We start from the raw sequence: 12,782 nt of genomic DNA on the forward strand, positions 1-12,782 counted from the left end.
ATTTAAGTAAAATGTTGTCTCTTGACGTCCTGCTGCATCTCCTGCAGGTAGCAGCTCCATTTCAGCTGCAGCTCTGTCAGCTGGTGGCACCGTTGGTTGCAGCAGGAGCGGTGGAGGTGTTGGTGGAGGAGTCGGTGGAGACAGCGAGGGCCACGGCCTCCTTCAGATTGCATCACCTGAAAACCACGGGGGCCACGTCTCCCCACCTCACCCGAACCCCCCTCACACCCCCCAGCCTCCTCACCCTTCCACCCCCACCTCCCCACACCAGCAGAGCCCAGAGTACAGCTGCCCCCCCAACACTGGTACCGTAACTGTACTGCTACACGCATCTATACTAGTACATCTAGTAACAATGTGGTCAGATTTTGATCAATTGTACTCGTGGTAAAAATGGTCCTAATAGGAGTAGTTACAATAGTAGTAGTAGAAGGAACAGTGGCTGGGGCAATAGGAATAGTATTTGCAGTAGTAGTACGGGCAGGAATCGTAGCAGGAGTATTTGTAGTAGTTGTAGCTGTAGCTGTAGTAGTTCTAGTGGAAGTTGCAGTACAAGTAGTAATAGTATATTAGTTATATTACAACTTATAATACGAGCAGTAATAGAGCAGTAGCAGTTGCAATGACAGTTGTACTAGTTGCAGTAGCAACAGTAGTAATGGAAAGTAGTAATACTGCGGAAAAAATAAATAAAATCCGAGTGTTGTAACTCTTTAATCCCTTTGACATAAACTCAAAACTCATAATAGGATCTCATGATCTCCTGGAAAGGCTCAGTCTTCACGAGCGAGGATGGAGCATTAGATGCAGTTTGATTATCGATGATTGATTCTGCTTTGATTGATGTTTCACAGAGTCATTTAGAAATAGGGTTGTAGTACTATTCGTAGTAGTAATAGTAGTAATACCTGTGGGGAGAGCAGCCACATTAGTAAAAGCACTGTCTGTAAAAGTTGGAGTAGTAGTAGTAGAAGCACAAGTAGTAGTACTGCAGTAGTGATATTACACAGATTCTGACATGTGTCCTGTGTGTCCCTGCAGCTACCTGGCCAGGTAACAGCCCCGCCCCCTACAGCCCAGCAGGACCTCTGCAGAGTGGGCGGAGCCACCAGCAGCCTCAATTGCATCATCATCACCATGCTCCCAACACTCACTTCTGTATGACAGCATGTGACCATCCAAGTGAAATGTCAGACTAAAGTACTGCAATAGTAGTGCTTTACTGTAGTACTGTACGTGCTGAATCTAAGTGTTTGTTCCTGCAGGGTCACAGCATCACAGTACTGCTCCATATCCACAACCAGTGTCCAACCACCCAGGTACAAAATTTGTCCAAAATCGCTTATCGCTTTCTAGAAATGTCCTTCCTTTCCAAAACTTTCCCAAAAATGTCCTCTCTGTCTCCCTCTGCCCTGTCTCTCAGGTCCAGAGTTCTGGTGTTCCATCTCATACTTTGAGTTGGACGTTCAGGTCGGGGAGATGTTTAAGGTCCAGTCCAGCTGTCCTCTGGTGACAGTGGATGGTTATGTGGATCCTTCAGGAGGAGACCGATTCTGTTTAGGACAGCTGAGTAACGTCCACCGCACTGCCGCCAGCCACCGTGCCAGGTGACCAGTCTGACCAGTAACAGCACTGGTTGTAGCAGGAGGAAATAGTAACAGTAATGAGACGTACACAACCTGTGGCTTCACCTGTGTCTATGGGTGTTTTTGTTATTTTGTCCACCCTCTGTCTCCTTTGTACAATTACAGATTTCACCTATTCTTCTTCTTCTGTATGTTAATTTCCCCACAGGCTGCACATCGGTCGGGGGGTTCAGCTGGAGTGTCGGGGGGAGGGGGACGTTTGGATGCGTTGCCTTAGTGACCACTCAGTGTTCGTCCAGAGTTTCTACCTGGACCGTGAGGCGGGTCGAGCACCAGGAGACGGAGTTCATAAGATCTACCCTGGGGCTTATATCAAGGTGTGTCGATATGCAGACGACGCTGTGCTGTTCGTCTCTGTAGAACTGACAAAAAGTACTTTATGAGGTTTTTGTGTCCAAACTGCTGACATGGCTTCTATTACAAGAAAATCAGTCTTTTTTTCTTTTCAACATTGTTTTTGGAGGGATTTTTGCATTAATTGGACAGTTGACCATACAGAGTCAGTCAGGAATCAGAGGTGCTCAGCTGGAACCGAACAAAGGACCTTGTGGTTATGTAGTACCTGACACCGTGGACACCCCTCAGGTTTCTTTTCAGCCTACAGGAACCACCACTGCCAGGCCTCTCTTTGTCCAGACAAAGTTCCCACAACTAACACCCTTCACTCAAGAAGGAGAGGAATGGAGGAGTAACCCTTCGATACCAACTCATGCCAACTGAACACAGCCAGGGACTGGAAAAGGCATGTCAGCTTGGGCCACAGACTCACCTTCCCATCTGAAACTGCAACAACCATTCTGCAATCTGATCTGGTCCTCTGGTCCAACTCCTACCGATGTGTCTTACCTGACCGTCCCCCAAGAGGATGTTGTGGAGGCATACGAACGAAAAAGGCTGAGATACTCCAAGGCAGCGGTGGACCTGCCTCAGTCCACGGTGTGAAACACCCAGACAAGAAGAAGAGAGGTGCACGCCTGAAGATGTGTCGTAATGGTAGCAACATCATCTATTGGTCATCTCCATTCATCATCTCAAGTCAACACTTGTGCAGAAGCTTCAGGGACTGTAACACCTGGTCCTGCTAAATAGTTCACTTTACACAAAATGTCTCCATCAACAGTGTGCTGAATTAGCTGTTAGCAGCTCCTGTTAGCAGTGTACTCATGGATGTACAGACAACCATCACTGGATCACTGCGATACTGAAGAAAAGTGAAAAAGATTCTCTGAGAAGTTCTGCATGGGGGGGGGGTCTTTTGTGTGTCTGTGAAGATTCTCAGTGGTCCAGGTCATTGTTCACCTTTGTGTGTCTCTCCAGGTGTTTGACCTGAGGCAGTGTCACAGACAGATGCAGCAGCAGGCAGCAGCAGCTCAGGCAGCGGCGGTGACACAGGCGGCGGCGGTTGTCGGTGCGATTCCGGGTCCGAGCAGCGTCGGCGGGATCGCCCCCGCTGTCAGTGAGTACCACCTATCGCTCTCTCTGGGTACCTGGCTGTCTGTTATGTGGAGGCTCTGGCCTGCAACAGGTAACAGCAGCAGTAAAGAATCTGTGCGGTCAGTCAGAGAAACAGGGACAAGCAGTACAACCTGCATTCAGAGCGCCACCTGGTGGACACCTCACCCGAACCTTAACCCTAACACTTGAAATGAAGAGGACGTCTGGAGGAACACAAAAGGTGAAATAATTAGAATAAAGTCACAGACTAAATATTTAGAAAATGCTTAATATCATGGGATGTACACACAGAACAGCTATAATCTCATCTAAATAATCCACTCATAACATATAAACTGTTATTATGACATAATCCTCACAACATCAAGATTTCATTATAACTTTATTGTCAAAAACACATTTTTTGTATAAATATTGTAACTTCATTGTCAGGTTGGCTTGGATAATAAGTGATGAAGGGCTGGTGTTCTGTCTGTTCCCTCATTTCTCTGTTGGTTCTGCTCTAACTGTCCATGAAGAACACTTTTAGTAACATGACAGATTTGAAGATTGTTGCTGCGACATGAATCACTTCTCAAAACGTTTTATTAATGTGAGCTCACTCACAGCAGCGCCCCCTGGTGGCAGCAGACATACAGGAAAGAACCTGCTGCTCGCTGCAAACATCACACCTGTACAGTCTGACACACCTTTCAGCTGTTTCCTGCCGTCACGTGGTCTTCGTCACGTTTCTGTCTGTGGCCACTCGGCTGAATAAAACATTTACTTTGAAGAATATGAGCGGCACGTTGTTGTCCTGTGTCTGAGGTTGTGACTTCCTGTCTTTATCCAGGTGTGCGTTCAGCTGCAGGTCTGGGCGTGGACGACCTGCGCAGGTTGTGTATCGTGCGTCTGAGCTTCGTTAAAGGTTGGGGGTGTGATTACCCCCGTCAGAGCATCAAGGACACCCCCTGCTGGCTGGAGGTTCACCTGCACCGAGCGCTGCAGCTGCTTGACCAGGTGCTGCACACGCTGCCTCCGCGAGAACACACACTCTGACAAGCTGCAACAGGTGTGTGTTTTCTGTGTAGTCTGCAGGTGGGCGGGGTTTACAATTACAGTTACAGTTACAGTCAGTCATTACAGACGCTTTTATCCAAAGCGACGTACGTATGAATTCACACACCGATGGCGCAGTGTCAGGGGCAGTTTTGGGGTTCAGTATCTTGCCCAAGGATACTTCGGCATTAACCGCCGACCTCTCGGTCGGTGGACGACCGCTCGTCCTCCTGAGTCACAGCTGCCTCCCGGGTTTAGCTCACAGGACAGCCAATCACAGCGGAGGATTCATCACTGCTGAAAACAGAAGTCGTAACACGTTTGGAAGACGTCACCTTAACTTCTACCTGACACCACCTGACTGTTAGGATTCATACGCTCCACCCGCCCCGTCCTCCTCCACACAGGTGAAAACAAAGACACCTTCAGACAATCAGCCAACCACAGCATCACAGCGCTCCTGTCACTCAGAGTTTCCATGGATAGCAGCATGAAGAGGGTCAGTTCATGAACAGTACACGATGTTTCCTCTCCTCCTTTAACTTCTGGATACTTTGGTTTTTATTTGTCTTTTCAAATTTGTCTTAACCTTTTTTACAAATTGTTGTTATTTATTCGTTAAAAGTAACATTTGTGTTTTACATTTTTGTCAAAATTCAGGCAGAAGTTGAATGAAATGATGCGACGAGCTGGAATAGAAAAGTATGAATATGTCAATTTCTCCTCGTGTCATGTTTATCAGGTTTGTTTCTTCCTGTGAACCTTCATTCTAATGTCTCTGCAAGACGTGACACAAGCTGACAGATACTGCTGTGTGTCTCTATACCAAGAGGACAGTCGGGTCCACTGTTAAAAAATGTCCTGACTTTCCAAAACTGTGCTCGCTTCCCTTCCCAGTGGCTCCGCTGTCAGAGCTTCAGACAGGTGACACCCAGGGCAAAGGACATGCTGGAGATAATAACGTGTTGCTGAGGGTTCAGTGACGTCACAATGACCCTGGGACAGTGGGGGACATGTCCTCACGTCCACATTATCCTTGTCCTCAGATGGTATTTGAGAAGTCACGGCAGGTTGTTATTTCCTGTCTCTAACAAAGGTTTCAAACAGAAGAGACGAGCAAAGGAAATAAAAGCTGATGGTGTTTGTCTTCACGCTGTCTCTTCACGCTCTGTCGCGTCCTGTTGTGAGTCTGTGGGACCAGGTCAGTGTCTGTACTGGTTCAGTTCTGTGTGGCGGGACTTACTGTGTTCCTCAGGGGTCCGTGCTGGGTCTTGTCTGATTCTCCCTTCAAATCCTTCAGGACACATTGTCCCTCAGTCTGTCTCTTATCGTGACTCGTGCCTGGATGTCTGCGTTTTCCTCTTTTTGTCTCCATCCTGAGCGTCACATGGAAAAGATATGAAACGTGTTTTTATTTCTAAAGACATAAACTATGGTTTTGTAGTTTGGGTGAACTGACCCTTTAACAACGGGGAACTTTACCTGCTGTGAGTCAGGTGTTTCCACAGTGATGTCATGTTTCTGTGTTCCTTTAACATGACACTGATTCATTTTTAATGATTATCTGCCAAAGATTCATTTCCTGTTCTTCATGACATCATATCCTGTTTACTCTGCGTTCAGATTATTTATTCTTCTCTATTTTAAAGACTTTTATACCAAACGGGTCTATAAGAGCAACAGCTTCTGTTTATTCAAAATAAAACTTTTCTGCTAAAAGAAATCTTCTTCTTCTGTCTTCATTTTCCTCCATCTGCAGCTCAGTCAGCAAAAATCCTAAAACTTTATTTATTCTTTGACTTTTATTGTTTATTGATTTTATTCTCTGTAATTTTACTTTTACTCTAAATGATTAAGAAATGAATCTGAGATCTTTTCATGTGACTCTCAGCTTCCTTTGTAAGGATCGAACTCATCAATAAAAGAACATTAATGAATATCGTCGGTTCAGACGGAAGTGACGTCATGTTGTTGTGCAGTTTGAGTTATTGACTGAACACTGGACATCTGGAGGATGAAGAAACTTTGTGAATGAAAATGGAAGCTAACAGTGAAATGTGGCGCCAATGAGAACAAAGAATGAGTGTATATACAGTTTAAATGTTTCATGTTCGTCTTCCCATTGGTTACAATGGAGGAACGCCTGTGTAATTGCAGCCAATCCTAGAGAAGAGTCTTGCATAATAAGTGCTGGGGATGGGATTCAGTGGGTTCGCTCCATTTCAGCTCCCCTGTGCGCCGCTGAAGGGACGCGTACCCGGACAACAGTCGCTGAAGTGTCACACTGCAGGACAGAAGCCAGCGGACTTCATCCGATGAGTGTCTACAGGACAGCCATGTCCACACCGGTATTTCACGTCAGTCTGACCCACATTCAGCAGCTCTGTCTCATCCATCTCCCGCCACCTGCGTGTGGTTGTCTAGGACTGATGGTGGTGCAGACTCCGCCTGCCCCACGCACCACTGGTGTACGCCGGTGTCATAATGGTGCGGACCCAGTGAGCGTACATTCCCTGGACCAATAGGAGAGCAGAATCAATAAAATATGAATATTCATTGTAAGTAGGCGTGGTCTCTCCGTGGAGGTCGGCCGCGAGCGAACATGGAGGTTTAGTTTTCGCCTGGTCGCTTCAGGAGGAGGAAGCCCACCGTGAGAGCGCGCTTCCCTGAACCGTCTTTTAATTTCACTTTTCCTTTGTTCACTTTGTTTTTGTGCCCTCTGTTCGGGCTTCAACATGGAGATGAAGAAAAGGATTAGCTTGGAGCTGAGGAACAGAAATCCAGCTAAGGTGTGTAACCTGAACTACACCCGCGCGGACTTTATTTATTTCCAGAAGAAATCGGTGAAGGATGCAGACTGGAGCGAAATGGCGATGCTGAAAACATTCAGCGTTCGCGGACGTCCATTTCTCTCCGCTGGATCTGTGAAATGATTCTTCCGACATTTTGACCCAGAAAACAACTTGAGCGCAGCTCCAACATGGAGGAAACTCCGCCGCGTGCAGGCGCTCTCTCGCCCGCTCTCCCAGAGCTCTGCGCGAGCCTCCTGAAGCTAGCATACGGGCTAACAGGCTAACTGGCGAGCGCCCAGCCCTCATTACAGAGCGGTGGTCGGGATTAGTTGGGTGAGGGTCGGCGGTGGGACTCTGCGGTGGCCTTAAAGGCAAACACACCTGCTTGTTTACTCTGGGTTCCACGTTGAAAGCCCGCTGGTTAACCGCACGGCCGAGCAGACGACCACCTGAACCTGCGCTGTTTCACACACGATGCTTGTAATCTGATGGCGCGTCAAACCAGACTCCGTTTAGAAACGGTCACATTATAGGTCTACTTGCTTACAGACTAATGTAAGTTTGTGCCCACGCACGATTCTAGTCTTTTTACCATTGTCCAGGTCCTGTTGGTTACTCCGGCCAACACTAGATTCACCACTTCATTATGTGGACCTGACTATGAAGTCGTTAGATTGGTTCACCCCGCTGTTCCCGCCCACTCCGCCGTGTTTCAGGGCGCTTCTTTAGGTCGGAACAGAAAGGAGGTAACGCCGCAGGCAGTTTCTCTTGTGGCCGTTTAACAGGGAGAACTTAAAGTGATGTTAAGGACTGAAGACATTTTGAAAGGTTTGCTGTTTTTCTGGTGGGTTTGGCAAAGAGTTGTATCCACAGATCAGAACCCGCGTTTTTCCGGTACCAGTTTGGTTAATGACACTTTTCCCAACTTTTAGAAGCGTCTCCCTCCATTACTGACATACGACCATTTTAACGGCTGAATGCTGTCGGCTCGTTTTCCGTGAGGGGTTGTGGTGTCCTGACCGACATGTTGGCATGTCTTTAGAGTATTTCTCATTGAATTCAGACCAGCAGCTGTGTGTGTTTGTGAGACTGAGAGTTCATCGAAGAGTGTCTGTGAGGTTACAGGAGTAACCTCACAGACACTCCGGACGATCCGGAACGTATGGACGAACCCAGAAATTCCGTTTGCACAGATGTAGTTTGCAGCAATCTGCAGTGCCTCTAGTCCAGGTTTGACATGTTGAGATTTCGGTGGGGTCTGAACTGGACCTGGTCTGTGGAGTCTGCTTGCTGTTCGGGGTCCCTGAAGAGGTCCAGCTGCGTCCTCTGCCTGTCCCTGATCACTGTTCATGTGGAGATGTCTCTTAACAGAGACTGAACCTGTGGACTTGTACTGTGGAAATGAGCCATCTGACCACGTTGAACCGATTTGATTCGAGCTCATTTTATTTGCTTCACAGTTGGTTTGACTCCGTCAGGTCGCAGCTCAAAGAACAAGGCTGAAGTAGTCGACACCAGCTGGAAGCTGAAGGTGAAGCCGAAACCAGCGAATAATTCAGCGGCACAGACGAGGACGTGATATTATGTGTTTGTTTTATGACGCTTAGATCTTTCAGACTGGAGGTCTGACGAGGTCCAGACAGTCACTAAATGTCAAACTGCACAAAACTGAAACCAATAAAACTTTCAAAGATTAATGTTGTGATGTGAAAGACGAGTGAACCTGCAGAGAACGACTGTACGTTTCCGTCACATTGAAGTCTTTTATTCACAGGTGGTTAGAACACCTGGAGCATAACCCATAACACAGCCCCCGACTCGTTTAATTAAAACCTGTGATGGTGCTCATTCACACCTGACATGTACCTAATAAAGTGGACAAGTGCTGCCGTTTTCCCAAATGATGAACTGGCGGTTGAATGTTTTATTGTTTAGGTCTAATGATTATGGATGAAGCCTCAGATCTTCACTTGCTCTGAGGTCAAATCAGCTGACATACAGATCGATCGGCCGGTCTTCATCGTTCGGGGTGTCCCGACGGCTGAATTCTGTCTGTGGTGTTTCTGCCGGGTGAGGTCGTTGTCACATGGTCTCTTGTTGCCGTCAGGTGGTGGAGCTGGTGGTGGATAACTGTCGCTCCAGTGATGGAGAGGTTGAAGGTCTGACGGGCGAGTACACAGAGCTGGAGATCCTCAGTATGGTGAACGCTGGCCTCACTTCGCTGTCCAAATTGCCCTCGCTGCCCAAACTACACAAGGTCAGTCCCGCACTTCCTGTTCCCACAATGCAACACTGTTTGATCTGATCTATAATTTGATAGTTTTCTTTGTGTGTCTTCCTGCTGTTTGCTGTCACTGTCCTGTGTTTCAGTTGGAGGTGAGCGACAACGCCATCTCTGGAGGTTTGGACACGTTGGTTGAGAAATGTCCTAACCTGACGTACCTGAACCTGAGCGGCAACAAGATCAAAGAGCTGAGTGCCATCGAGGCTTTGGTGAGTCTGCCCTCGTCTCTTTCAGCTCAAACTCGATGATAATGTTTGGTGAGTTGGGGTCTCTGGAGGAAACGATGTTCAGCTGCTGCCGCGGACTCAATAAACAAGACGCCGTCGTGTTTTTCCTCTCGGCTCGCTGGACGGTCGCTGAGACGCTGGCTCATTAAATAAAATCTAAAAGTCCTCCCGGTTGAAGCGGTTCATCCAGACTCACCTGGTCCCGGTCAGTTTGAAGCGGTTCATCCAGACTCACCTGGTCCAGGTCCGTTTGAAGCGGTTCATCCAGACTCACCTGGTCCCGGTCAGTTTGAAGCGGTTCATCCAGACTCACCTGGTCCCGGTCTGTTTGAAGCGGTTCATCCAGACTCACCTGGCCCACCTGAAGGTTCCTTCGTGAACAGGTCACATTAGAGTTCACTGCCTTCAGTTCAAATGTTTCTTCACTGTGAATTGATCTTCAGAGTCATGAAGTAAACCGGTCAGATTAATCATCAAGCGACCGACTGGTTTGTTAGGACATGTCACAATAAGAGCACCTTTTATTTAACTTGCGTGCAGGTGTCAGGCGCTGTTTTGTTGTGGTTTGAGGCTCACAGCTGATTGGCCGATACAGTCGCTCATCACTGACTCTGTCCCATCGTCTGTTCTGCAGCAGAGCCTGAAGAACCTGAAGACTCTGTATCTGTACAGCTGTGAAGTCTCCACGCTGGACGACTACAGAGAGACCGTCTTCGAGCTGCTGCCTCAGCTCACGTACCTGGACGGATACGACCAGGAGGACAACGAGGTGCCCGACTCGGAAGCCGACCACGGTGAGACTCGGACCGCCTCGTCAACTTACGCTTTAGAGCGAAGCCTTCGTGTTCTAAACAAACAGGAAGTGACGGCAGGCCTCACTGTTCATGTCCGTCTGAATCAGAGGACATGAAGAGAGATGCTGCGTTCAGGACAAACACGTCAGAGGTCCATTTGATGTAAGAATTCTTGATTTGGCAGAACAACCTCAGTCGAGCATGATGATGAAAAAACATCTGCACAAATTTAGTTTGTTCCTGTTTCTGTTTGGTCAGAACATGAAAAGTCAAAGTCGGCCGGCGCTGTTAGAATCAGCTGCAGTACCACGACACCTGAAACCAGGTGGAACTTAGAGCAGGAACACACAGACACACGGAACATGAAACACCCAAAACACAGAGAAGGACAGGGAGACACAAGGAGACACAAAGGGCTCGAGACGAGACGAGACAACGGCCGAGTCCAAACCGTAAAACTGACGCTCAGAATGGAAGCTTTAAGGTCACAGGACAGGTGCTGAACAGATCATGTGACCCAGCTGTCAACGTCCAGCTGTCTTTTTGTTGCAGATGACGACGACGAGGAAGGCGGTGCGCCCGTGGACGACGACGATGAAGATGACGAAGATGAGGATGACGAGGAAGGCTCTGAATGGGACGAGGACGAGGTCGGCCTGTCGTACTTGATGAAGGAGGGAATCCAGGTGAGTCTGTGGCGGGTGTGAAGCACAGAGAGCATCAGTGGGATGTTTCTCTGACGTTTGCTCTTCCTCTCAGGACGAAGAAGATGATGGAGACTACGTTGAAGAGGAGGAGGAGGAGGAGGACGAGGAGGAAGAGGAAGATGGAGGTTTGTGTTCAGTTGGTTTTCTATTCGTTTTCATCGTTTTGTGTCTTTGCTCTGAAACACTTAAAATTCAGTTTAATGTCAGATGGAAAATGTGTGAATTAGTGATCATGTGACTGTACGTTCTTCAGAAGAGTGGTTGAACTTTGACCCTCAGGGTCTGCTGTGGTACCTCACAGCTGATCTGCTGTAAAATGAGAACTTGTGTGAGATTTTATTCTGAAAGTCTGGATGCTCAGAGGAAGTGGATTTAATTTGAAAAACCGCTGTGTGTCTGTCAGATGTGGACGCTGCAGGTGTTCAGGGGGAGAAGAGGAAGAGAGATGCAGAGGATGAAGGTGACGATGATGATGATGATGAATAATCACCTTCACACGCTGTAACACCTGACCCCCCCCACACACACACATACACAAACACACACACACACTCACTCACTCACTCACTCACTCACTCACACACCCCTCTTCCGGTGACCTCTGACCCCACCGGCCGACCGCCCACTCAGAGCCGCAGACAGACAGGAAACGCGCTGAGATCAGATTCAGGATCAGTTCTCCCCAAACACAGCCACATCATGTGACTGATGATGTCATTGTCACCCTGGTAACATGGTTAGATCACAGCTGTCAACAGGAGGTGTTCTGATTGGTCCACTGGGGGGCGACAGAGACTTCAACAGTCTGACAACTTTATTTACAACCAAGTAACTGACGTTTACAGCAGTACTGCACAGAATACAGTTTGAGGTACTTGTTTGACAGTAATACTTCTGTTTTCACATCTCATCACCAGACAAACAAACAGATCTCAGATCAGTGCGTCCAGCCTGTTTACAGTCTGCTCAGACACTGTAACCATAGCAACTAACACCGTGTCTGCACATGAATGCAGCACATTCACTTCTTCACACAGGATGCGTTCAGGTACACTATCCAGTGTAGGTCACCTGACTCCTGGTGAGTGTTGTGCGAACGCGAGGCGTTCAGGTGTATTCAGGGTCTTTGGCTTGCGTCCTGCGTTTGTCTGCAAAGTATTCATGGCTCCGCGTTAGCTCCATGTTAGCTCTGATGCTAATGATGCCAACAGAAAGCTTGTTGCATATCAGAAACGCCAACCCGAGATACGAGGTATCGTTACAGATGGAAGATGCTCCAGAGCTTCATCTTTACGTCCGTCTTCATCTGTCTGGTGATGAACGTCTGTCCTCTCGTGTCCTCTGAACGCTGCAGCTCCCTTCAGTCTGCTGTGTGTCCAAATACTACACTACCCATGAGCCTCAGCGGCTCCTGCCTGCTGTCTGTCAGCTCTCTGCCACATCCAAAATCCATTGAATTAAGAGTGACGTTCTCTGATTGGATGAATCCCCGCCCACCACCACCACACACACACACACACACGTCTCCTGTGGGTCTGCGGCTCTCGGTGTCGGTCCGGCTCCTCCTGGTCTGTCTGGTCTCTGTGGATCTGGTCTGGTTTCTGGTCTGTGTAAATAGAAGTGAACTGGTCTCTGTAGGTTTTTGTCGTGTCGTCCTTTTTCAGCCTGAACTGAAGGTGAACCGGCGCCGGTTCTCCTCTGAGTTATTGTATTTTTTTAATCCTGTCTTGTGATCGTGTCGCTGTGAGTGTTTTTCAATAAAAACCACTGAATTCTCAACGTTTCCTCCTTCAATCGACCTTCGGCCTGCAGCTCGTCTTCGTCAGTGAAGAAAGATTT

The 12,782-nt window shown here is 48.0% G+C and overlaps 2 protein-coding genes across 7 annotated transcripts in view; both read left to right on the top strand.

Moving 5' to 3' along the window:
* Positions 1–5,854, top strand: part of LOC143325268 (mothers against decapentaplegic homolog 4-like) — a 16,909-nt gene extending 11,055 nt beyond the window's left edge. For all 5 annotated transcript variants that reach the window (XM_076738229.1, XM_076738230.1, XM_076738233.1 and 2 more), the window contains 7 exons: positions 48–305; positions 1,042–1,158; positions 1,266–1,319; positions 1,424–1,607; positions 1,795–1,963; positions 2,964–3,102; positions 3,934–5,854. In XM_076738229.1, coding sequence (XP_076594344.1) covers positions 48–305; positions 1,042–1,158; positions 1,266–1,319; positions 1,424–1,607; positions 1,795–1,963; positions 2,964–3,102; positions 3,934–4,139 — 1,127 coding nt within the window. In that variant the 3' untranslated portion in view covers positions 4,140–5,854. The remainder of the gene's footprint in view (positions 1–47; positions 306–1,041; positions 1,159–1,265; positions 1,320–1,423; positions 1,608–1,794; positions 1,964–2,963; positions 3,103–3,933) is intronic.
* An 845-nt stretch (positions 5,855–6,699) lies between these two features.
* LOC143325269 (acidic leucine-rich nuclear phosphoprotein 32 family member E-like) lies at positions 6,700–12,722 on the top strand. Of its 2 annotated transcripts, none has more exons than XM_076738236.1 (7): positions 6,700–6,928; positions 9,039–9,188; positions 9,302–9,424; positions 10,077–10,236; positions 10,789–10,926; positions 11,003–11,068; positions 11,347–12,722. In XM_076738236.1, exons 1-7 carry the CDS (start codon positions 6,875–6,877, stop codon positions 11,427–11,429), a joined length of 774 nt encoding a protein of 257 aa, XP_076594351.1. In that variant the 5' UTR covers positions 6,700–6,874; the 3' UTR covers positions 11,430–12,722. The 2 variants fall into 2 exon arrangements, with proteins under 2 accessions (XP_076594351.1, XP_076594350.1); XM_076738235.1 differs by having other exon boundaries at positions 10,789–10,922; positions 10,996–11,068.
* The last annotated feature ends 60 nt before the right edge of the window (positions 12,723–12,782 follow it).

The sequence above is a fragment of the Chaetodon auriga genome, chromosome 8, assembly GCF_051107435.1.
Source record: "Chaetodon auriga isolate fChaAug3 chromosome 8, fChaAug3.hap1, whole genome shotgun sequence".
In the NCBI taxonomy this organism is placed as follows: Eukaryota; Metazoa; Chordata; class Actinopteri; order Chaetodontiformes; family Chaetodontidae; genus Chaetodon; species Chaetodon auriga.